This window comes from Cricetulus griseus, assembly GCF_003668045.3.
Source record: "Cricetulus griseus strain 17A/GY chromosome 1 unlocalized genomic scaffold, alternate assembly CriGri-PICRH-1.0 chr1_0, whole genome shotgun sequence".
In the NCBI taxonomy this organism is placed as follows: domain Eukaryota; kingdom Metazoa; phylum Chordata; class Mammalia; order Rodentia; family Cricetidae; genus Cricetulus; species Cricetulus griseus.
This window is the reverse complement of record NW_023276806.1, coordinates 172,372,164-172,398,995: the sequence shown is the minus strand read 5'-3', so window position 1 is coordinate 172,398,995 and position 26,832 is coordinate 172,372,164. Positions and strand designations below refer to the sequence as shown.

General features: G+C 38.8%; 1 protein-coding gene across 2 annotated transcripts in view; it reads right to left on the bottom strand.

Annotated features, from left to right (window-relative positions):
• Reln (reelin) overlaps positions 1-26,832 on the bottom strand; it is a 446,863-nt gene that overhangs the window by 167,110 nt on the left and 252,921 nt on the right. For both annotated transcript variants that reach the window (XM_027393422.2, XM_027393423.2), the window contains exons 11-12: positions 18,960-19,105; positions 5,983-6,134 (exon numbers count right to left, since the gene is read on the bottom strand). In XM_027393422.2, the coding sequence (XP_027249223.1) occupies positions 5,983-6,134; positions 18,960-19,105 (298 nt within the window). The remainder of the gene's footprint in view (positions 1-5,982; positions 6,135-18,959; positions 19,106-26,832) is intronic.

Below are 26,832 nucleotides of genomic sequence, written 5' to 3'. Positions count from 1 at the left end.
ATGTTTGAGCAACACTGGTAGAAGCAACCCAAGAAGTTGGTTTGCTAATTGAGAAGACAAACTGCAGAGGACTGGGAGCTTCTATGAATGAGCGTGCTGCTGGAGTCCCCAGCTAAGCCAGGGAAGAGGAAGTTTAGTATATGCCCTTGTCCTTCTGCTGTGTCCCTAGAGCTCCTCTGGGCATAAGCGATTTCACTGAGTTAGACAACGGTGCTGTAGGAAATCGGTGTCCATGTTGATTGAACAGTTTTAGGGAGTGCACCATATATTCTAGCTTTAGACACCGAAGTTATACTTCAGCCACTAGTGAAGAAAGAAATCTGTCTGGTAATTACTTTTCTTGACAAGGAAATCTATAACTTTTTAGTTTTATGAAGTATTGAGGTTTCAAATGGTGTGGACACTATTTGCACTGGTTTTATCTTTAGCTAGACAACTAGAGAATGAATAAGAGCAATAATACCTGCATTTAATTCAGTGCTTACTACATGTTATGTATCAGGAAAATTAAAAATACACAAGTATTATGTGTCTCCAATAGATAACAACAGCTTTGAAGAAGGATTAAGTACATTTATCACTTTGCTGATGGGACCGAGGCTAGGAAAGGTTCTACAATAGCCTCAATTAAAGCTATATCTGGTGCTATTCTCTTTGACTTTGATCCTGCAAAACATCATGCATAGAAACTGTGGATGCTTGTATTTGTAAAGCCTTGGGATCTGACATGCTACATCTGCTGTGCATTTTAAAATTATCCCACAATTATTATATACTGAATTATCTAATCTGAACTGAAATAAGGAAGGTAGACATATAATGTAGACCTCTTTCCAATGATGTTCATCATTCGGGGCCAACAACCTGTAGAGAATATTATGATTTTGAAACCAGTATAATTCTTTTTAGCATTTTATTATATCAGTGTAATAAAGCAGTTATTGTACTAAAGTTATTGTAAGTGGTGGTGCCTGGGGGGGATCAATATGGAAACAAAATTCTCCTTTAGAAAAATAATTTTTTCTGCCAAAACATTGGTTACATATTTAAAAATTACCAAGAAGAAACTAAAACTGTGTTAGGCCACATTGTGTGATTTTTTAGTGTCCCACATCTAAAGATACCATCAGTTTTGTGCAGCTTGGTTAACTGGTGCCTGGCCTCGTCTCTGCTCTCTGAAGAGCAAAAGTGCACAGCAGCTGCTGCTCTGAGAGAAATGCACGTGGGACACCCACACAGCACAGAATGGAAAAGAAAATCTGAGAGGAGCCAGGATGTTAAGATGATGACAGTTTGTCTGAAAGACCCCTCTGAGGGCATTCTGTCAGTCCCGTGAAGTTCAGTGACAGCAACTCCTGCAGGAAGAAACAGAATCCTGCTCAGCTTATGAAGCTTTGATGCGTGCTGGAGAGAAGGACTCAGGAGGCATCTTGTAGAGCAATTAAAGCACAGAAAGATTTCAATAAACGCTGGTTGGATGGTCAGTTTTAGAACACTCAAATAGTGCTTTAAACAGCTTTATTGACACACATTTGTGTGAAGAAACTGATTTTGCTGAATTTTACTATGTCAGAGTTCTGTGCTAGGAGGGGAAATACACCTTGACTTCAGCTTATCATTTAGTGAGAAAAAAAAATCAAGGCAAATACACAGTAGTGGCTACTATCCCAGGCTTTTCTTTATATAATGTGTGTTACCCATGGTCAAGCATGGCATGAAATTACGAATATTCATCAGAAACTTCACTTTTAGAACAATTTGTTATTATAATTGTTGGGGGGAGGTGGAGGGTGGGGTGGGTGTGTGCGTGCACATACACTCCTATTTCCAAGGCCAAACATGCATGCTGGGTGTATTTGTCTACTGCTCTTCACCTTATTTTTTGAGGCAGGGTCTCTGCCTAAAGCTGGAGCTTGCCCATTAGCTAGACTAGCTGCTCAACAAGCCCTGGGGATCCTTCATCTCCGTCACCAGTGCCAGTTGCTCGAGCTCAATGCTGCACTCAGTTTTTAACATGGCAGTGGGGATTCAAACTCAAATTCTTATGCCTTCAAGGGAAAGTACTTTACCCCCAAGCCATCTCCCCAGCCCATGCTTCATGTCATCATTAATTCTTCTGGTTAGACTTTTACTATGCCTAACCTATAATCTACTTGTCAGACTTCATCATATTAATATGTATGTATGTGTGTATAGAAGAAAACACAGCATATAGAAAGGGCACATTAGGACCCATGGTTTCAGGCACCCACAGATGCCACAGCATATGGGAGAATCCTCATAACAAAGAATAACTAGCTCTAATGGCATTGTGATGATATATTGTAGTAAAAAATCCAGAGAAAAGAGATGGTATGAACAAAAAGATCTGAGAACAAACTAAATGTGTAGTTCACATTTTTAGAGGAGCAATAAGAAGAGTAACATGAATGGTATTGATTAGATTATTTTTTATTTTTGTGTTGTTAACTGAAATTTGGCTCTAAACACTGTACTGAATCCTGCTCCTCAATAATGTTTGTTGGATAAGTGAACAGATAAATAAGGGAAAATGGTTTTTTTCTTTTTTTTGAGACAGGGTTTCTCTGTGTAGCTTTGGAGCCTTTCCTGGAACACGCTCTATAGACCAGGCTGGCCTCGAACTCACAGAGATCCACCTGCCTCTGCCTCCTGAGTGCTGGGATTAAAGGTGTGCATCACCACTTCCCGGTTGGGAAAAGGGGTTTTAACTGAATTCTGAAAGTTGTGCAGGTTTTACACAAATGGTAGTCACAAAAACTGGTGTGAACCAAGAATTGGACATATCATAAGCTGTGCTTGAGAGCAAGTGGGACCTAGAGCACCGCACGGAGAGAGGGCTTACTTGCAAACTCATCCATGTGCTTCTCATATTGCTTTTATTTCTTCCCAGCTGCCATATTTGGGGACTCCCTTCTGTAGGTCCAGCTTTCTCCTCTCCATCCCTGATTCACCCTACCTGTCTTATTGTTGTCTATCCTGTATTGGCAAAGTAGTTAAACATTCGAAGTTGAGCCAAAAGCCTGTTTCCTTTCCTCATCAATTCGTGCATCCAGCACTCATTCATTGAGGAGCAGTATATGAATGGTTTTCAAATGTGCTCTAAACTGTGAGCAGAATCTTTGTGGTATTCTACAAATCCCAGTTTAACACGCTTGATACTAAACTCTTCTGCATACCTACCTCTTTTATTTATTTATTTATCTATCTATTTATTTATTTATTTATTTATTGTTTTTTCGAGACAGGGTTTCTCTGTAGCTTTGGAGCCTATCCTGGCACTCGCTCTGGAGCCCAGGCTGGCCTCAAACTCACAGAGATCCGCCTGCCTCTGCCTCCTGAGTGCTGAGATTAAAGGCTACCTGCCTCTTTTAAAACCAGGGGCCATTGTAGGAAATGGTACCATTCCCCCAGTCACCCAGAAGAGAAATCCATATTGTTTGTCTCTGCAGGTGTTCTGCCTTGGTTCCTTCCTTCCCATTGTCACTTAGCACTGACTCATTCTTTGCTTCCATGAGAACATTAGACACTTAACAGAGTTGCCAGATAAAATACGCTATACGGAACAATTAGTTATTGTTTAAAATATTATTGTTCATTATAAACGTGGAACACTACTACAAGTTTAACTGACTCCACTGGTCTAGCTAGTGTCTTGTCTCCTGGTTTCTGATTACTTCAGTCTTTCCTTCATACTCTTGGTAGAATTATCTCACTAAAAAACAGGCAATGCATCCCTAGTAAGAATCTTTTGACGCATCAGCAAGAGAAAGAGCTAAGCTCAAACGGGACTGAGAAAAGCACTACTTAGGTCATCTTACATGTGTCTATTAATTTCTTGGGAAATTTAGTCAGCTGCATATGTGTCACATGCTTTGATTTTTTTAAATGTCCTTTGTTCGGAATGTTACTCTGAAATTCTTTCTTGAAAGGAAATCCTGGCTGGCCTTTAAGGACCGGTCCAATGCCTACCCTCTATGAAGCCTCCCCCTTCCTTCCATGGTAGCATCCTCAGCGTTCTCTGCCCTTTCACAGCACATTGCTCCATCAAAGCCTGTTGCCTTCTCCCCACACACAGCTAAATGTCACTTGTGGTCACAGGCACTATCTGGGTCACTTCCAAAGCAGTAGTGGGCACAGACAGTTGAGTTTGTGAGACAATATTTTGAATGTTTTTATGTGTTAACTCATTTGACCAGCAACTGTGGCTGAGGTAGCACTGCTCTCCACTGTCTCTATGTCCTACCTCTAGAACTCTATTCAATATGCATGTCTTACTTTTTACTAAATGGAGTTCCTTTAAATTTAGGATGGTATGGTTTTTGGGCTTACTAAAATTAAATTTTCCTACATAGTCAATACTATTTTAATTCATTAGTTAGTAATCAATTTTGTTACAGAAAGAATTAATCCCATTCATGGTCTCTATATAAAGGAATAAAAACAATGATGACTTAATCTTTAATAGATGTATGCAGATGGGTTCATTTACTATTGAAAGTCTAATTTCAAATACATTTTATAGGAGGGTAAAGAGAAAAACAAACTTTGAGTGACATATTAAATAATAAAACTTTATGTTTTACTGTTTTCTAGAAATTACTTTTAATAAAGTATGAGAGAGTTTGAATATTATTTAGAAGAAATGAGGTCTAGATATTCAAATGCATAAACTATTTTAGAGTGAGGATGCTCTAAACGTTGAGATTACATCACTATAGACCTATGACTTGTTTTTGTGGACAAAGTAATTGTTGGAAGCATCACACGGACAAAATGCTTACAATTATGATGGTCTTAGTGTATATTTCATGCAACTCTGAGCTCTAGCTCATTCAGCTCCCAACAGCTGTACAACTGTCAGGAAGCTGAGTGAGACAACTTTCAGTTCTGGGCTCAGGACATCTTGTCCTGATGAACTGACAACTTTGCTGTTAAGTTCAAAGGTAGATAGTGTTTATTTCCTGTTTTGTTTCTGGATGTTGCTCATGATTTTCCATTCTACAAAGAAGGCATGTGATAGGAATGACATCAATGAAAGAATTTGTCACTGTGCCAATGTTGACTAGTAGGACAAATTTGGCAGGGCACAAATTTCAAGCCCCTAACTTACCTATGTGTATTTTTCCAACTTTATGTACTTGTTCTATCTATAGTGCATTTGAGTATGTTTTATGAACATTTTATGTGCTTTAAAACTTATTGAAAAATAGAGAGTATCATAAAAAAGTGATAGAGTACGATAAACCACTTTCCCCTCTCTTTCCCAGAACAGCAGAGTTGGGTAATAGCAAGATATCCATTGAAATAAATGACTCACCTTGATGAGTGGTGAGGTTACTGGCTGTTGACAAAGGGGCTAACCTGTCCTTTGCTGCCTTCCCATTGTCTTTTTAAAAACATGAATCTTTATTCTTGAGATTATAATGAAAATATTTCTGCCTTCCATTTCCTCACCCCAAACCCTCCGCCATACCCCTCTTCACTCTCCTTCAAATTCATGGGCTCCTTGTCACTAATTGTTATTGCATGCACCATTGTTCCTGAGACCAAGAAAGGGAGGTGAGGGAAGGCACTATGGCATTTTGTTGTTAGGCCTAGGCATATCAAGGATGCCTTTCTCTACAAGAGGGCACCAACAAGACAGGTTAATTTACTATTGAAATTCTAATTTCAAATACGTTTTATCAGGAGGGTAAAGATAGAAAAACAAACTAGAGTGGTTATTAAATATTTACTATACCTTTGTTTTACTCATGTTTTCTAGAAATTACTTTTAATAAAGTGAGAGACAGTTTGAATATTGATTAAAGGAAATGAGGTCTAGATATTTAAATGTACAAACTATCTCAGAGTAAATATCACAGGTCTTTATTTTATCAGGGGAGCTCAGATTCCACTAATTTTCATATTATATGCTAAATAATAAGCAACACTATTTCTGTAGGAAAAGGCTGTACCTACCCATAACAAAATAGAACCTCAGGTTCCCATAACTCGTTGTATCCATATAAGGAGTGCATAGTTTCCTCTCTCCATCTTTGAGGAACACCAGTGATAGACCTGATTCTATGGTTCCACATTCTGTACCAACAACAGCTCCCATGATGTCCCATCTAAAGGAAAAAAAAGCAAAAAGGAAGAATCATTGAGAGTGAGAATACCAAATCCAACTTTACATAGAAACTTTTATTTAGTGATGGATAATTCTGAATAAAGACATGATACTACAGACTTCGGGCAATGGATAAACCTTAACCACATGTGTTCAGTTACACTTCTATTTATTGACTTCAATCAACAGAGTACTTACTTTCCTGTAACTTGAGTCATTTTCTAGAACAAGAAAGTATTTATTCTTTATCCTTTTTTAGTGGTTTGAAATTTTTATACATCAATGTAATGCATATTGATCAAATAGACCCTCTTCTTTCTGTTTCAATTGGTTCCCTATCCCCCACACAAAGTCTTTATTCTTAAAGTTCTTACAGTTGAGTTAAAGAGTCAAATTAACACTAAGGCAAGGGTGAACCAGAGAAGACAGTTCACTCTTGAACTGAATCACAAATGCTTGTATGGTGTATGGTGTCTGTATATTAAGAATATATATGTGTTATATGTAATTATATATGTATTATATGTGATTATTACATGTGTATACTTGAATGAAAAGCTGTATGTGCTGGGAAAAGTCCAGCGAGCTTTCAGTAAGGAGATAAGGTTTAAGTGGAGTCTTGCCGAGCAGGTGCTTGGAGTGCAGAAGAATATCAAAACACCTAACTTCTATTGAGTTCTAACTAATGTGGTAGATCCTTTCCTAGGGCATCACATACTAACCTAATTCCATCCTCACAGAAACTCTAAGACAACAAGGACATCCTGATTTTTTTCCTGTTTTTTTGGGGGGATGGTTTCTCTGTTTTGTTTTGGAGGCTGTCATGGAACTTGATCTGGAGATCAGGTTGGCCTCGAACTCACAGAGATCGGCCTGCCTCTGCCTCCCGAGTGCTGGGACTAAAGGTGTGCACCAAAAATGCCTGGCAGATATCCTGATTTTAAGTGGACCTGAGACATAGAGATGTTAAGAACAGCCAACAATGGGTAGGCACTATATGCAATGCTATAGTTGGACCCCAGAGCTTATCTCTTACTTTAGTAATAGATTAGTTCCGGGATTGATGAATCGTGTCAGTATAGGCTGAGAACTGGGTATAGCATTGGCACTGTCAACACTACAGGTACCACCAGGTCTTCATAAAGGTGTGTGTTGGGAGGAGTAGAAGATGCACCTGAATAATTCCCTGGAACAGAGGGTTCAGAAAGATGATGGCAGATTCTATTCTATAGACATTCAGGGTAACTTTTTCAAATATGAAAATGTGATTATGTCTCTGCTTTGCTTAAGCTCATCTAGTGGCTCCCCAGGGCTGTCTGGATCTATCTCAAACTCCTTAATGCCGAACACATTTCTGGCCTTACCTCTGTGGGTGTTGCATGTCTCTTCCTGTCTTGTGCCAAAAGTCTTGGCTATATAACAGGACTTTAAAGTTGCTGCAATCATCTCTGCCAAGCCTCCATGCCTTTACTCACGGCTGAACAAACTGAGTCATTCTCCAACGTGTCCCCTACAGAGCATTTCCTAGGCTCACTCACTGCCTAGCTTCCCACAGACAGCCTCATCACATCTCATATTTGAACTTTTGTGATACCATTTCTTATATGTATGTTTGGATTATGTCTTTATATGCTCCTCTGCATCCCTGGCATGCTAACTCCTAGGCAGCTGCCTTACTTCTACATTCTTAATCTAACTCAGGGCCTAATGTACAGCAGAGGCCCAATAATGATAAAGAATTCAATATCAAGAGTGTATGCAGCACACCTCAGTGCCTCTCCTGGGCCATCTTCACTTTCCTCTGCCTCTGATAGCCTTGTCTTTGCCCCATCACGTGAGACAATCTATCCTCCCTTCTGTCTCTCCTGACCTTGGCCTCTCTCATTCCTACTTTCAGATTACTGTTCTGTTCTGTCATTCACAAATTCCCTCTGTCTCATCTTAAAGCCTGGTACCACAATGACTGATTTGAGGACCACTTCCTCTTTTAAGTTTGAAGACTGACGGTTCTGCTTTCTGCAGAAGACCTTCAGTAAACCACCTGTCGATTCAGACCCACCCCTGCATGACCAGCTGGGAATAGCTTCTCCATCAACCTCGACTCTTGGTGAGGGCTTCATGTCCTCAAGATTCACGGGCTTAATTGAGGAGGCTGATTTAGCATTTGTACCTCTCTCCTCCCAAATGCCTCTCCTCTAACTTTCTCCTTGCAGGTCTTAATCAGAAACCTCACAATGTATTTTTGGCTGTAACAGAAGTCAAGAAACTTTTTAGGAGAATGACCAAAAACTTTTAAACATTTAGGTCATTTCCACTTTTCTGGTTATTACTAGAGATACTGAGTGGAAGGTCCTGTATTAATGTTCTCACACACATGGACAGACCTCCTCTAGCAGCCTTCCCTTACTGGTGTCTGTGAGAGGTATGGGTCCAATCCAATATGCTACACACCGCATTAGCACATTGGTGTTTGCTCTTTTGCACCTGTAATGCATAACCTTTGTACACCTTAAGATACTCAAGAAAGCAGCAGCTCTAAGAATTGTCTGTGTTCTGAGCGTTCACAAAACTTTCTGCTGAGAAAAAGTCTGAACGCAGGTGTGTGCGTGTGAGTGTAAGTAGAATGGTTGATACTTAACCCATCTTCAAACTAGCTGGAAAAAGTTACATTGCCATCAGGAAGATGTAAGATTCCTATTTCTAAACAAGCTGTGTCATCATTTGGTTTTGTTAAGCTTTTAAATTTTAGCCTGGTAGATGGAGGAGATTTTTTTTTTATCTTACTTTTGCACTTCCATGACTACTAATGAGGTTGGATATTTTCATATTTTCATATTTATAACTATCCAGCTGAAGTTGCTCCTCTCCTTTGTCTATTTTCCATTTTCTACAGTCTCACTCTTCACTCACTTCCTTGTGATCTGAAATCTTTATTATTTTTAGACTGTAATTTTTCTTGGATATATATATGTATTTTACCTTTTATTTTCCTTGTGTCATCTTGCTTATAAAAAGTTTTAATAGACAGGCTTGGGAACATAGATCCATGGCTAAAGCAACTGCCACGTAAGTGTGAGATCTGTGTTCCGATGCACGAGGACCCACTGCCCACAGAAAAGCTTGGCAGGTGTGGATGGCCACCTGCAACTATAGTGCTTGGAGGTGCAGAGAGGCGCTCCCAAGGGCAAGCTGGCTATATGGACTTGCTAACCGGAGATCTCTGGGTTCAGTAAGAGACTTTGATCCCGGAAAAAAGTGGAGAGCAACCTGAAGTTAGCCTCTGGCTTCCACACATATGTTCTAAACATGTGTCCCCACACATAAACATAGCACACACATATATCATTTGAAAAAGTTTTAATGGCAGAATTCATCTTTTATTTCAGCTGTGTCTTTTGTTCTATTTAATAAATCCTCGCCCTGAGGTTATAGAGGTATTCCCTTAATACTTCCTTTTTAAAGTTTAAAATTGTACTTTTCACATTTACATAAATTTAATTTATTTGAAATTGATTTGAAGGTGAGGAATAAAGTTGAGATCCAACTTTACTTTTCATATATAGATAACAAGCTGTTCTGGCACCATTAACAATTCTGTTCTAAAATGAATAAAATGCCACTTAGTCACATAGTACTCTCTTCTGTGTGTGAGTTTCTACTGGGCTCTGGTGCCATTAGTTTAAATGTCTATCCCTGTCAAAACTAAACTGATAATATTATTAAAAGGAGGCAATTTTGTAAATCAAAAAGCAAAACTTATTAGTTGTTGAATATTAACTGCTCTCCTAAGACATGACATGTTTCCTTCTAGGAAATTCTAACGATTATCTGCCATAATTTCTCCCACCAACACTTGTAAAACGTTGAAAACCATCTCTAAGCAATGTACTTCAGTGGCAACTTCATTTCTCCACAGAGGGACACCAGTTCTATTCAGTTTTACTAGGTAAAGAAACTGCTAGAAATCCACAGATGTAAACGGAAGGATAGTCATTTCAGGTAAAGTGTTGAAGCACACTAGTTGAGAATATGCTACCTCAATTCCTTTCAAAAGTTCCTCAAGTATAACTGACTGCTTCACTCTTTCCGAAGCAAAGACTACTCAGAGAAGTGACTTCACTAACATCAAGCAAACACAGCCTACACATGGGCAACAGACTTTTAAAGTAAGATTTGAACTATTAGATCACTTGGCAAGGGAGCACATGCTTGCAGTCCCAAAACTGGGAGTCTAAGGCAAGATGACTCTGACTGTGAGGCCAGCCTGGGTTACATGGTGAATTCTAAGCTAGCCCTGGCTATGTAGTGAGACTTGCATAAAAAAACATCAAGCAACAACAGAACATTGTGTATAATTACACATGTAATTTTACAGCTTATTTTATGAGAAGCTTAATCTCTTATAATTGTGAATGACTTTAAATATTCATTGAGTTATTTAAATGCTCATTTCTCTAGTACTTACTTATTATTCATATAATAACTTGTCTCCAAACTGAAAGACAGGATATACATGTTAAGCAGTTTGCTGCAGGCTAACTGTCTGGTTCTGAAACTGAGTTTGCTTCTCAGTTTGTGGTTACTTCTAACTCTGCCAGGATGATTCATGGGACTCTTCAGGGTTATTTATTGACCAATTGTGTGCACATGCATGTCATGGTGCATATGTGGAAGTCAAAAGAAAGTTATCATGTGGGCTCTCTAGAGATCAAACTCAGGTGGCCAGCTTTGGCAGCAAGTGATGGGGAGCCATCTTACTGGCCTCATTCAATTTTATAACAGACTTAAATCTTATGAAATCTCTCTCTCTCTCTCTCTCTCTCTCTCTCTCTCTCTCTCTCTCTCTCTCTCTCTCTGTGTGTGTGTGTGTGTGTGTGTGTGTATGTGTGTGTGTGTGTGTGTTAAAAGATTATGTCAACCATTCAAGGAGCACAAGAAACTTTTTGCAACGGTTCATTTGTAAATTAACCAGGAGCCTCTTGTGATGTATACATGAAGACTCCACACTGGTTCATTGGTCTTTTACTTGCTCCATTTATCTCAATTAAACCACTCAGCCTGATGATCCACACAGTGAGTTTAAGTCATAAATGATGCAGATGACAACTGTTTAGATATACTGTCTGCTTTAGAGCAGTTTTAAATGAAAAGCTGAATTGAAAAAGATGGAATTGTCATAGACTAAAAGACCTTACTATTAGTATAAGAGATGTGTTCAGTAGCTACTTTCCCTTAGTTATTTGCTGTAAATTACTTTTCTAAGATAATCTACGAGTTATTTTCACAACTTTGACCACAGACAATGCTATAATTCACATAGTATATGTATTCAATTCTTAGTTTAAACCCAATCTTCCCCAACTTACTATAAATTAGTTTTTATTTCTTTTACTAAAACAGTTAGTTGTAAGCAATGTGAAACCAATCTCTTTTGATACGCAAATATTTATAATCAAATGGCACAAACTATTCAGTCTACTTCAAACAGAAAGACGAAGGCAATGTGTTTTGCTTAAGCTTTACAAATTACAGCTTTTATAAAAGTCTTAATGCTTAGAATAAGCTATTGTACATTTATTAAAAATTCAGTAGGAGCCTGGCAGAGCACAAGTTCATTCTTTTATGAATTTGTACAAACCGGCTCAAGGGTATTTGGAGGCAAAGTGCTCATAACGGGCTGCAGAGCTACCACTACCTTCAAGGATCAAGTGTTGGCTCAAAGGACTTGGTCCCCAAACTGCGGTCATTTCCATTAAAAAATTGACACAGCCCTGATTTTCTCTTATAAAATGAAACAGTAATCAAATCTGTGAGCCCTGCAGTGGCTACCTGAGGTGCTGTACAGTTTTAGCTGCTTCTTGGATGGCATGACGATTTCCCTCAATGGTAGTATTGATTCTCTGTGCTTTAAATGACTCTCCCTGAGGAAATGCAGCTCTGTTCCAGTGAACTGCAGCTGAAGGAACATCTGCCTAGGGGTGAACTCTCTTCAACATCCAATTTATATTTACCCCTTTATGACTAATTATAAAATAAAAAGCCCCATCTTATTTATTATAAATACATTTGAATCTATTATTTATTACAAATAGAGAGAGGTGATGTTGGAGGAAAGAAAAAAGTTTTCAAATCAATAAGATGCCCTAAGGCAACTCTGTTCTTCAGAAATACTAAGGTCACAATAATATTTAATTCATAACTTTAAAATAAGACTACCTTTTGTGTGTCACAAAGACACATAGTCTAGTAAGCAGAAGCAGTCTGAAGAGGTTTCTTATTGGGAAGGAGAAGCTGACTGAGGATGCTTTGTTTGGATCAACTGTCTTTTAATCAGCTCATAGCTCAGTAATATCCACAATGATATAGTCTCTAGAGGGAAATTTGTCAACTGAAATTATACAACACACACACACACACACACACACACACACACACACACACACGTACTCATATATATCTGAATCTTTAATTTTTCTTTTATATTTTAGGAATTTATTATAAATAAATAAATACACAAGGACACTTGTTACTGTATTCCTTGTCTATCAGCAGGAGGATTGGTAGACATTTTTTGAAATGATTAATAATATAGTAACTGACAAACAAACTTTTATAATGAATCAGTATTTTTTTTTTTTTTTTTTAGTTAGAGTTGAGATGTAACAGGGGAATGTGGTTCACATGGTGCCTTTTAGTATGTGAGGGGGACAATTGCTGATGAGTGTTGCCAAGGTTTTAACTACATGGAGTGGGGATCCATGTGAAGGGACTTTGGATTTTGATGTCACATGTCTTCTTTAGCAAACTTTTCAGAGAAACCAAAGGAAAGGAAAAAGCATTGGTTGGTTTTAAACTCCGAATGAAAACCAGATGGTTTCATTATAGGCTGATACATGGAAGGTTAACATGTTAGTCAGCTATTTCTCCACCAACCCTGACATACAAGGCACTAAAGGAATGGAACATTTCATATTATGTGTGAAAACTTGTTTTAGTATATTCTTCAGGATACACTAAAGCACCTAAAGGTTAGAAATGTTAGGTGTGAACTAGGACACAAAACAAAGGCTGGCTGCGTCTATAGTCACCAAACTTACCTATTTTTCAGACCTCGCATGAATTTTCTGAGATTGAAAAGTTCATTTCGTTGGTAAGGCCCTATTTTGGATCTAGTCTCTGATATTTAATAAGGGAAGTGACACTGGTGGAGACCCTTGCACATTAATTTATATTCATGAGGTTTATCTCCGGGAGGGTCCTCTGGAGTCTAGCAAGGTGTGTGCTGAGGCTTCAGTGAGGCTTCTCTTCCTTTGCTGCATTGATGGATTTTTCCCTCTATCATTACATCACAGGAGAGAAAAAGTGATGAGCCCTAGAAGAAGGCTTCCCAGCATGCCCTGCATTTCAAAGATTCTCCTCTGCAACCGCTTCCCTCATTTTACTCACATCCAGTTCTGTCCCTGGTTTCCAGCCCATGCATCATGTTTAAGCATACCTGACTGGAATAGCACTAATTTGGAAAGCTGGTTCCACAATGGTGAGAAGACACGGAGTTTTCTCATTATACAGCAATAACCCGGCCCAGACTGGAGGCTGCTTAGAGAAAAGCAAGCACTGGCTGGGCATTCCCGAGTCCGTCCCAGGAAATCAGCTTCATTTTATACTTCTATAAACGGAGCACCATTTTGTTTGTTTTGCTTTGAGACAGGATATCATCCAGCTCAAAAGACTTTAAAAACTACAATGAATGTTTTATTCTTTTTTTTTAAACTAGACTTATCAGTTTGGTTGATACGGTATACAGCATATTATTACTTAAACAACCGTCAAATGAGGAGATGCTTAACGGAAAGAAAATCCATGTTTTATCTTTTTGTAGGTCTTCTGTAGGCCTTAGAATTTATATGAAGAATGGGTTTTAGCATATTTATTTAACAATTTAAAAGTATTGTTTGGTAATTCTTTACTATAAAAACCATTCTATTGTTAAGAAAACAATATGTTAATGTAGATCAAAAGAAAGTTAAGAGAGGGGAAGCAATGCGCTTTAGCAGCCTGTAACTGGTCAACCGAAACTCTCTGAGGCTCTTGTATGTCTTCAACACGAACCCAACTATCATTTAAACTAATTAAATTTTTACATGTATGCACATGTGTGTGTGTATGCATTTATATGTGTGTGTGTTGTGACATGCACATGTGCTGGGGTCAAAGGACAGCCCATGGCGAGGGTGTTCCACTGTTTTGGGGGTGGGACTCCACTGACCAAGTTTAGCATGAAGGATCTTTATTTGCTGAGTCATTTCATCAGACATAGTAAGTATTTTTTTCCTCAGGGACATATTCTACTTGTATATTTTGAGAGAGACTCAATTTATTGGTCTATTTACCTTTGTCCTCATTTCATATCTTATTATAATTTTCTCTTGAGCATTGTTTTGGCAATATATTAATGACAGTAAGTATGGGTGAATGACAACTAAATTTTAACATGTTCAATTGTTTATGCATCATGTACTGCAGTTTCTCTTGGTTGATTACAGTAATTGGATGGTACAATGACTGCTGATGACACCACACACTTTGGTTGCAGGGCATAGAGAAATAAGTCTCAAACTGACCAAGACACTTTCTACCTGCTGGCTCACTTTTACAGTGCTAGGATATCAATGATCTAAGCCAGTGCTAGCCCCCAAGCCCCACAATACCAGCCTGCCACACTGATACAGGACTGGCAACACTGTATGGGTGTAACCAACAGCTATCCTGATTAGATTTAAGGCATGCTGCATATGAAGAATCTATGCCATATTGAAAACATGATTAAAATCCATGGTTATGGAATTCATAGGCCTGGTGCTGGGGGAGACTACTGGTGTTGTTCTGTTCAATAGTCATGTTGTTAAACTGCATTCTAAGTATTAATGTTTTAAGGTTAAAAATACCATTTTCTCCATACATGACATATGACTCCCCATGCTCCTGTGTCTGCACGTACACACACGCACCTGTGTAGGCACATGCCTACGTGGAGGCTGGGTCAAACTTGGGTGCGGCTCCTCAGGAGACATTCATCTTGTTTTCCTGAGATCTGGAGCTTGAAGACTGGATGAGGGAGACTGGTCATCCAGGTTCAGTGATCCCACTGTCTCCCGCCCTTCCCTCCCAACACTGAGATTCCAAGTGCATGGCACCATGCCTGGCTTTTTAATATGGGCATTGTGGATCAACTTCAGACACTCATGCATGTTTGGCAAGTATCCCATCAACTGAGCAATCTCCCCAAACCCTAAATTCCTTTGTCTTATATCCAATACAAGGACTCAAGATTAAAATATTCAGCTTACTAATTTATTTTTTAATTAGGCATATATTTATAATTGGGAGAAATCTAGTAAACTTGTTTCAACCAATGTATTTTTTGTTTTTCTCATCTCTAATTTTTTCCTTATAAATCTGTTCTGGTTTCACAAATGTCATATATTCCCTCACCCCTGTGAGGATAACAGGTCTGCTTCTGAGACAGGCTGTATTTGTTCATTCTATTATTTTGTTTACTCAACTATTAGCTCTTTAGATGGATGCTTTTACTTAAAATTGACTTTTTAAAAATCATATTTGGATATCCTAGATCAGTGGTTCTCAACCTTCCTAATGCCACAGCCCTTTAATATAGTTCTGCATGTTGGGTGATCCCTAACTATAAAATTACTTTTGTTTCTACTTAACTGTAATTTCGCTACTGTTATGATTTATAACATAAATATCTGTGTTTTCTGATAGTCTTAGGCCATCTCTATAAAAGGCTCAATCAATCCCCAAAGGGGACATGATCCACAGTTGAGAACTACTGAACGAGATCATTTGTTGGAATTGCTTTCCACACTTTAATTGTCAGTGTAAAATGCCAGGTAAGTTACCATGGATGAGTATTACCATGGAGCTGGTTGGTAGGTAAGGGACCATGAATGAGGATTACCATGGAGATGGTTGGCAGGTAAGGCACCATGGGTGAGGATGACCATGGAGCTGGTTGATAGGCAAGGGACCATGGATGAGGATGACCATGGAGATGGTTGGCAGGCAAGGGACCATGGGTGAGGATTACCAGGGAGCTGGTTGGCAGGTAAGGCACCATGGGTGAGGATGACCATGGAGCTGGTTGATAGGCAAGGGACCATGGGTGAGGATTACCATGGAGCTGGTTGGCAGGTAAGGCACCATAGGTGAGGATTACCAGGGAGCTGGTTGATAGGCAAGGGACCATGGATGAGGATGACCATGGAGCTGGTTGGCAGGTAAGGCACCATGGGTGAGGATGACCATGGAGCTGGTTGGCAGGTAAGGCACCATGGGTGAGGATGACTATGGAGCTGGTTGGCAGGTAAGGCACCATGGGTGGGGATGACCATGGAGCTGGTTGGCAGGTAAGGCACCATGGGTGAGGATGACCATGGAGCTGGTTGGCAGGTAAGGCACCATGGGTGAGGATGACCATGGGCACGCACGGCTCTGAAGCTCATTTCCAGACACCCACATTCATTGCTCCTTCCTGGAGGCAGGAGCCTGCATTTGAAGTCATTCAACAGTCCCTACAGCAGTGACTCAGAGCTCCGTCCCAATCCAGTACCCACACCTGGAACAAAGCTGAGATGTATGAATGGTGTCTTATTCAATGAGCATCTTGGACTATAGTTCCCTCCTACCCTCCCTTCTCAGATCCTAGTTCATGACCATCCCCACAGCCTCTCTTCCCCGAGTTTCTTTTGAAAATTCTGGCTACATAGTGGGATACCTTCTTGTTTTAATTATTTATCATTTATCTTGTTTTATCATTTATTTCATTTATCGGAGATTCATTTACTCATTTCCTGTAATTTTTAAGGACTTGGAGCAAGGATTTGGGGCAGGTGGTAAAATGCTATACTTATTAAAATTTTGGTAGTGATTAATTTTCAGATTTTACTATGTCTTGGACATACTGGCAACAAAATAAAATGTCTTCAAAAGATATTTAAATAGTACAAACACACAAGGATACAAAGCATATATAAAAATTCCATTTTGTAGCAATGTGTCATTCTACCAAGCCCTTTCCCACCTACAGGCAGCCTTAGCTAGGTGAGATACTGTAGTTGTTAATTAAATGATGTGTCTGGAAGGTTAAGGCAAAGTTCAGAAAGATGCACATAAATTATCAGTGTATCTACTGAAGCATCCCCCTCCTGAAGTAACAGATGTGTCTTCTTTAGAAACAACAAAGCTTTAACATTCTACTCAAAAAATGCCGGTCAGTGCTGGGACAGCCCAGGGATGTGCAAGCCCCTGATCACAGCCATGCAAGTGAGTTCAAATGCTTAGATTCTATAGTAGAAAACTGGGTAACTGGGAAATTGTTTCCAAAAACATTGCCACAATGACTTGCATTTTCTTTCCACCCTGGCTATTCACACAAAATAATTAAAACTTACTATTTTTTAGGGGCGCATTTTTTTTTACTCTCTATTAATTCTTATGGAAGGAAAACAGGTAAAAGGAATGTGTATCTACACTAAATATTTAATTAGGATTTTCCTAATACCTCAGAACACAACGAATTCAATTGGTTACCCTGGAACACGGAGGACTTGCAATCTGCCTGTTATCCCTAGCAGGTGATCTCCTGATGGCAAGTTGTGTTTCTGGATAGTGGTGATTGACAGGAAGACAAATAAACAGGAAGTAAACTTGGCAGACAAGGAACATAACCTAATGCTTTTGTTTGCCATCCCTTGTCCTGTGTACCCAGGCTCCACACATCAATTTGACTTCGGAAAAAGTTTTCTTTTCTGAAGCTCTGCTAAAATAATTTTATCAGCATTCTTTGATAGACCAATAAAACAACTTCTGATAGTCCATTAAAGCAGGGTTTTCACCCTGTGTCCTCATGATCCTCTCACACCTCACAACTTACTCATAAGTGGACTTTCAGTTCTTTTATTTGTGATGATGATGATTTTGGTTTTAGCCAAAACCCTCTTACAACATTAGTATTTTATTAGAGTGAAATGCTTCATCTGTCTTTGGATTATTACATGTTCTAATGTAATAGATGTCTTCCCTCAACAGGCAAGCTTCCAGGCTTTCCCCATTCTCCCAAAGCCCTGGCTCCCACAAGCTCACCCTATATGGGTGGCTTTGTGTGTTTCTGGGGCTCTGAACTCAGGTCCTCATACTTCCACGATAAACATTTTTATCTACTGAGCTGAATGTCCAGACAAACTGGAACTTCTGAAAGCTCCACCCACCTAATCAGTGATATTAGGTGTGAAGTTCCCAGAGGAAGGCAGATCACACAAAACATCAAGAAAACCTTAGTGATTCTGGTCTCCCATCCTTGAACCTCAGTTGCAAATAACTCTTTACGTATCTCCCAAAGATAAACTATATCTCCTAAATAGCTTTTTATGGATCAAAACCACATTTCAATGAAAATTGGGTAGTAGGTTCCATAAATCTCAGTCCCCAGGAGGAGAACTGAAAATCTCAATATAATTGTGCTAGAAAGACTGCAATTCTAATATTGAAATTTTTTCCAAGTAAAAGCTAAATAATATGAGATATATATGAAGTTATGAGGCATTTGTAACAATTTTTTAAATGTGCATAAAAGCACCTCGTTACTTAATAAAAGACATTTAGGGTAAGTGTCCCCCTCTTGGCTCGTCTGCAATAAAAATCAGTGTCGATTTAAGCATGCTTCTGCTATTCAATGATATTCACTTAAAATGTGCCTGCTGGAGTAAGGGAGGTGGTGCACACAGCATGGGAGATAACAATTACTCACCCTGTGGGCTGGCTCTCAAATTCTTCTGACCATTGCTCTTGAATATCCTCTGTAGAAAGATCTACATCCCGGGTGGTGGCAAAATTGAACTCGCTGCCTTCATTTCCATGGAAATAAATGGAGTTCCCATCTGACTGACAGCTATGCTATAGATAAAAAAAGAGAGCATGGGGTGGCTGTTGAATTGGTTTTGTATGTTTTACTCATGTATAATTAGAGTTTTCAGGAAAGTCATTACATTACTCCCTCTACGATGGACTCGCAAATCAAAAGGGCTTGTTACCTCCCTTTTCCTTGCTTAATTCAATTATAATTTCCTTCTGACTTATTAAGTCATCACACAAAAGGAGTCAAGAGGGCATTTGAGCTTTGCCATTTCAGCCTTTAGTATGAGACAGGAATATGTTAATTGGAATAATATCCCATCTTTACCACAGCCCTTGTTGTGAGAATTAAGTCTGATAATGACTTGTCATGTATTTTCAATTCTGTGGCTATAGGCTAAATCACAGTGACCTTTTCAAAATTCCATATAGTTCTGGCTTGCCATTCAAGTCTTTCACAATTTGTCTATAAATGAAGTGTGAGTGGAACGGCCAGCTAATCAAAACATGGGATACTGAAAAGGTCACAGCCATATTTCCAGCAAAAGTTTCTGACCAGAACGGAGAAGTGCATGATGTTTCTACTGAGAGGCTTGGAAATCACAAACTCTCTGACAGAACCCTTGTAAAAGAAAAGAGAATTTCTTGTGACTTATTCTTCAGCAAATGTTTTTCAGCCTGATGTGAATGGACAAAGACCAGATGAAAATCTAGAGCTAAATAAACTGAATGTCTCCTTCTCAATATTAGAAACTTTACTTACAGCTGTTTGGCAATAAATCATAAAGGGAAATGCTAACATATTTAAGAGCAAACATTCATTTAAGTTTTAATACTCTTGAAATGAGGTAGAGATGCAGAAGATCAATTGGACAAAAATACTCATTATGTCAATGACTCCATGGAGCGGGGACGTTTCACCAGATTACAACATAGAGCCTGGCACAGTAGGCAAAAACATGTTGAACATTAATGTGTGAAAGAAGTAATGTCATGGCTATGACTTTCTACTTTAAAACTATTTTATTTGTGTGTGTGTGTGTGTGTGTGTGTGTGTGTGTGTGTGTGTGTGTATGATGTATATGTGTGCATGATGTATGTTTGTGTGATTATGTGTGTGATGTATGTGTGTGATGTATGTATATGTGATGTGTGTGTGATATGTGTGTATGATGTATGTTTGTGTGATATATAGTGTTTGTGATGTATGTATTGTGATGTATATGTGTGTGTGAATGTATGTGTGTGTACTATATGTGTGTGATGTGTGTGTGTGAATGTATGTTTGTGTGAATGTATGTGTGTGTACTGTATGTGTGTGATGTATGTGTGTTCTATATGTGTGTGATGTATGTGTGTGATGTATGTGTGTGTGATGTATGTGTGTTCTGTATGTGTGTGATGTATGTGTGTGTGATGTGTGTGTGAATGTATGTGTGTGTACTGTATGTGTGTGATGTATGTGTGTGATATGTGTGTGTGATGTATATGTGTGTGATATATGTGTATGTGTGTGTTAAATTCATATTCATACAAATCACTAGAGATAGGACTTTTAATAGAATAGTTAACCAGCCACATGTGAGAAATTTGGTTCCATTCTCAGCACAAATAACAATAACAACAAAAATAATCCTATTTTAGTTGGGAAATAATAAATATCAGATATAGGGCCCAGTGGTAGGTAGGATATTAGTGTATGTATGTAAAAGCTGTTCAGAATCACTTCTAGAATTACCGAGACAAGCAGACTTTACAGATGAGCAGGTCTCCATCTGCTTCAAAAGAAGAGACAGAGATCTATGTTGGATTACAAATATATACATAAAAAACAAAGACATAATCACCATTTACTACACCAGCGTAATTCTGAACAGTATTCTAAATATGTATACTTAGACCCACAGACAAGTGTAGCTGTCCCCCTTTGTCAGAGAAACTTCTCTTTGTAGCAGATAGAGACCATCACAGAAAACCACAGCTGATCAAGATGCAGAGAACAAGCAATTGTTTGGTGCCCAGCCCCAAATGATCTATCTACAACACAACTTCTGCATCTAAGGCTTAGGGAGCAACTTGAAAGAAAGGATGGAAAGACTGTAAAAGCCAGAACCAGATGTCCATTGTGAGACTGTGTCTCCTAGAAGAGATAGGGAAGCTACACACATGGAATCTCAACAACACAGCTGCATAACCAAGACCTGAACAAGGACCATACCAACAGTCAAGTTATTGGAAGGGGAAAATCACACAGGACCCCAAACCCAGACAAAGAACTACCGGCAACTAAGGAATTCCCAGAGTGGGGGAAATTCCTAGGAAAGAAGCCTCCAGGTACTTATCCAACACCCTGAAATCATTTACATATAAACAATAAACAACATAGCAATATTATATGGGCTGAGCCTATTGTGTTTATATGTAGGACTCTCTCTCTGTGTCTCTGTCTCTGTCTCTGTCTCTGTCTCTGTCTCTCTCTCTCTCTCTCTTTCTGTCTCTCGCCCACCCAAGTAAAACATAATTAGAGAAAAAGAAGTCATGAATATTTGAGGGAAGGTAGAGGATATTATATGGAAGGGCTGGAGGGAGAGAAGGGGAAAAAGATGCCATTATATTTTAATTTTAAAAAAATTAAAAACCCAAAACCAAAAAAACAACCAAAAGAACACAAAAATGTTATGTTGGCCCAGTCTGCAGACTGGAGCCTGGCTACCAAGGTCATAGACAGCTGCACCAGGAACCTTGACACGATTGTTTTGTCAGTGGTCTTCTAGAATCCAAACTGGCTCTAGCTGGTAAAACCAACAGGGTTGTAGTCGATGGGTTACTGAATTGGAATAGTAAATAGTCTTCAGAAGTTCAAGAGAGCAGCAGCATATGCTCTTGAGGTAGTCGTTTCATAACACTGAGACATGTGCATGTCGTCTGGGCCCTGCCATCATTTAAGCTAAGGCTTAGATGTGGCAAGCACGGACTGCTTGGGGCTCCCACGGGTAATGAACACAGATTACTCATGGATGGCAAACTGAGCTCATTTATGCAATCCTTAGCACAGACATGTCGATCAAAAGGTAGAATTCAGCTCATTTCACAGTAAATAGAAACTGTCAAATGAAGATACATTTTAAGGATTTCTCCATCATGCCCACCCGAAAAGAGAACCAATGTTAATAAAAACAGCTAAGGTTATTTCCCTAAAATTACCCACTGAGTCCTAGGTCTGGGCCTTCATAATTTTCCTCACAGTCAGAACCCTGATCAGCTGTGGCCTATGGGTATCTGAAACTAAAACCCAGCCTCAGACAGCAGCAGGAATGGCACTACCCAAGGAAATGCACACACCAAATACCTGCACATGCAAGAAGAAAACGATTGGAATGGGATGTTTGTGTAATTAAAGAATGGCTCACCTAATTGCCTTTGTCATTTCTGGCTAGACATTCATTTAATTATTTAACTGTTGGTTTCATTTACTTCATACATTTTTGTTAATATTTTAAAACTATGTAATTTGTTTCTGCCCTTCTAAACCCTATTAATATATTTGATGCACATTTGAAGCTAACTTGAGACAGATTTTATGTAAAACATAAAGTCATTTGAAAATTTGGTAGTTTATTGCTAACTACTTTCACAAAATAAACTGGCATACTCAAAAAATTAAAGCACATTCCAAAGGTTTATCAGTAGCTGAACATGTCATTTACAGTTGTTATTAACTATCGCATTAACTATTTACATGCCATTAACTATTGCAAGTTAATCAAGTTACACTTTATCACTGTAAGCACACTTTTGCCACCATGTGAAACACAACTAATATTCACTATGACAAGAATGAAAACTACACCGTGAATAAATTAATATTCACTTAAATGATTATCAACCAATATTCATATTAGTAGGCTGTACAACTAATCTAGTTTGTCTTCAAGAAGTTTCTGTGAGAGACAGAAGGATGTCTTTGTTATACAGTTTTAGAATATCTTTAGAGTTCCAATTCACACCGGGTAGCCAATACTCAATACCTGAGCTCAGTTCACATAGACATGGGAGAGCTCTGTACACCAGCTTATAGGCTTGGCTTTGGAAATGCCCTGTCAGGTTTAAACAGTTACCCGATTACCCTCTCAAGTGAGCCCAATGTCCTTGTGGTTGTACAAAGAGGTGAATTCCCTAGTGGAGAATAACAGACCTATTGAGTCCCCTTCTCTCTAAGAAGTTAGTCATAAACAGGCCTTGTATGATGAGTCCTGGGTAGGTTACCAGGCTAATGTTGTGCTCTCATGCAAGGATCTTGAAATTGATTACAGGAAGAGTTTGTGTGCCGGGGGCTCAATGTTTTGAAATTACCCTGGTTCCTTAGAAATTCTCCAAACTGATAAGGGAAGTCTAGATGCAGCCCACAGGAGTCCCTGGGCTTCCCATGGGATCCTCATCCTGTGCAGGAGAGTCCAAGGTCTGCTTGCTTAGAGGCTGTGGGAACTTCTGCCTCCAATTTGACTCAGTCAATGAAACACTCACAAGAGTAAGGGAATCAAAGCTGGGAAAGACATATCACTGGAAGCCAAAAGCAATCAAGAGGAGAAAGCATGGAAACCCAGGTACTACATCCACCCTCGGATTCTGGAGGTTGGGATAGGAAGGCATGAATGAGCCCATTTCTTCTACCCGATGGCTGAGGGCTGGCACAAGCCATTTTGCCCCATAGGTCTCAGCTTCTCAGGGTGAAGAATGAAGTCAGTAATTTCTGCTCTCTTGATATGTGTGAGAAGCTCAGAGAAGTGGAGCAGTTCTTTTTAAATTTCTAAGTGCCAATAATACCTATTTCTGAATACATACTTTTAAAGATATGTACTATTATATTTTATAGTCTTAGTAGTAGCTGATAGAGAAATAGAATATTTAAATACATTTCTCATAATTATTAAAATTTCTCAGATCAAATTAAAATCTTTAGAAAATTAAAAATATAGTAAAAAATACTGCAACATTCACATATTGTTAGAGCAGATAAAACCATCAGTTAGAGTTTAAACGTCTTCCACATTTTGGAAGATTGCCAAATATTCTCCTAAGAGATGAAAACTCAAGAATATGACACGACCAACACCACTTTTCTTAACCACAGGTGAACTTGCATTGAATGACATAAAAATCTAGTATACTAAAATCCCAAGAGAAACGTGTACTGAAACTATGAAGACTTTTAGAAAATTGCTCTCCATTTTAATAGCCAGTTGATGTTTGGTCAGCATCAATTAAAACTCATTTCACTTATATGCATTAACAATTACAAATGTAAACAACTTCAACAAAAAAGTCATGTAGCTGAGCTGACATTTAATAAGTAATAATATATTAGCCCATTTATTTGGGCTAAATAAGGCATAAAATCCATGACTAGTTCTAGTTGTTCTAGACATTCATAAGTGTCATTCAATTACCACATTAATTACTTGTTTTATTATTTCAGCATTGGAAAACCATGCATACTTAAGTAGCAATGAATCTCTAATTTTGATATTCCTATGTCTTTATGGGCTCCTCTCAGCCCCCCCAAGTTATTTCTCTGTTTTGCTGCTACATGGATTTCCTTTATTTGACAAGCAGAACACAGTGTAACTAAGTGACAAAAATTTGCCACTCAAAAATGCATCAACAGGAAACTTCAGTGCAAATTCCTTAATAGAACACGTCCTTGGCCACAATTCAGGCTAGCATTGCTAAGCTTGCTCCCTCTACTCTGCTGTGAATGTTAATGACTTCACCTCTGTACTTGTAAAAAGCACTTACATCACCTTTACCACTGTTTAATTAGGCTTTCAGAAAGAGGAGCGCAGAGAGACTCTTTATCTCTCTAGGGCCTTGCGACCCTGATGGTTCTTTTAAGGCTCTACAGCCTCACAATCTACTTCTTGATGATAGCGTTTTTGCTGAAAGGTGTACACTGGGCATTTGGGCAATGCCAGCTTGTAGAAGGCTAGTGGCAGATGGAAAGAAATCTGCCCAGTGTACTGTTCCCTCCACGTGAGCTGAGAGTCATCCATTTCTTCCATTAAGGAGTTGTCACTCAGCCCACCCAGCTGGAAGACCACTTTTGATAGCCAAGCTGGCTGGTGGCAGACAATTCAGATACAAAGTGCACTTTAAAAGGAAGCTAAAACATCATTTGTAGGAAAATTGAAAATGCATGGCTTCCACCACAGCCAACTTTTTAATGACTGTAATATTTTAAGTGATTATTTTTGCCACTTCAGATTACTCCTTAGAGAGGAGAAGATTTTTAATTAAAATTTAGGCAATGCAAACAGATGAGATATGAGGAGCAGAGGAAAGAGAAGTAAGATGAATAAAATTAATTAAAATGGCATTGTTGGCAGAGCCATAAATTAGCCAGTGCTGGCTGGAAATAAAATATATTGGCATGTGAACTTCCCAAGAAAGTAAGATGTGCTGGGTAGCGGCTGGAAGTGGTGGCCGCTAGCCCGCATACAGTGGATATGCTAGGTCTCTTGTCACAGATTTCCCACATCCGGTGCTGTGGTCTGGAAAGGTACAGACATCCTCCTATAAAAATAAAAAGAAACCCCCTAATAGGAAGAGAACAGTTTTCTCTTGAGACAAAATAAATTTCTATTATTTTCTGCACATTCAATTTCTAGGTAATTTAATGCCAGGGCCAAACCTGAAAACTTGGCTGTGAATGCAGGCCAGGTGCAGGAGGGCTGCTGTGAATTTTCTGTAATCAACACAATAGATTCAACCATGGTGAGTGGATTTTAAGGAGCCCAAAGAGTGGGGTTTTCTCATTATTTTCTGGGATTATTAAACATTCACATTTGAACCCCACTGTAGTTCGATTTACAAAGATCCCAATTTATGGTATGTTTTGTGACAAGTGTATAATTACTTCACAATTGTATCAGCTCTGAAATGGAAATAGTGACAGATTGGAACTGGAGCAACGAGAGCAGGAATCACAACGTGAAACTCCATAGGACAGTTGTTAGCCTTGATCTTGGTGATCAACTTGCTTTTCAGGGTTAGGTTTTCATACTTGCCTTCTCAAATTAAGGCCAAATATGCTAGGCATAACACGGACAGGTACAGCATAGCTTGGCATGGAAGAGGCAAGTTTCACAATAAAACAGATTCGGCTTCAAAATGGAAAGCCTTTTGACAGGTTGCAGCCTCTGCTTTCTGTCTTTGAAATGGGGGTGAGGAATAGACAAGAGGCCACGGGAAATATGTGTAAAGATAGCAATAAAAGGAGTCCAGAAATGGCTACTCTTCCCTTTATTTTTGTTCCATATCTTTAATCATTTGCTTAAGAAACCTCACTTTGAAGAATGCTACCATGCAAGCTATTTTGTTAGGAGCTGTAACACTCACAAAGATGATGGAAATGTTACCACACAGAAAAAAATAAATTTTACTTACTGAATACTGTGCTAACTTAATCAGAGGTTAAGATTATCAGTTTCAATCAAAGACAAAACCAAAAGGTACTTTGGGCTCTGGGGATTTGTCTGAATGTTTATCTTCTGTAGAATTTATCAAAATTAGTTGTTCCTATGTTATTGTCAGTTTTGTTAATAGTGACCTGGCTCATGTCCATATTTCACTGATGCTATTCCATGTTAATTACTATACAAATAGACCTCACTGGGGGGAGATTGTGAAAAGCACACTTCCACATTTAACCCTTCATCCCCAAAGTACTCTTATTAGCTTAACAAATTATATTCTGGCGCATTTTGTAATAT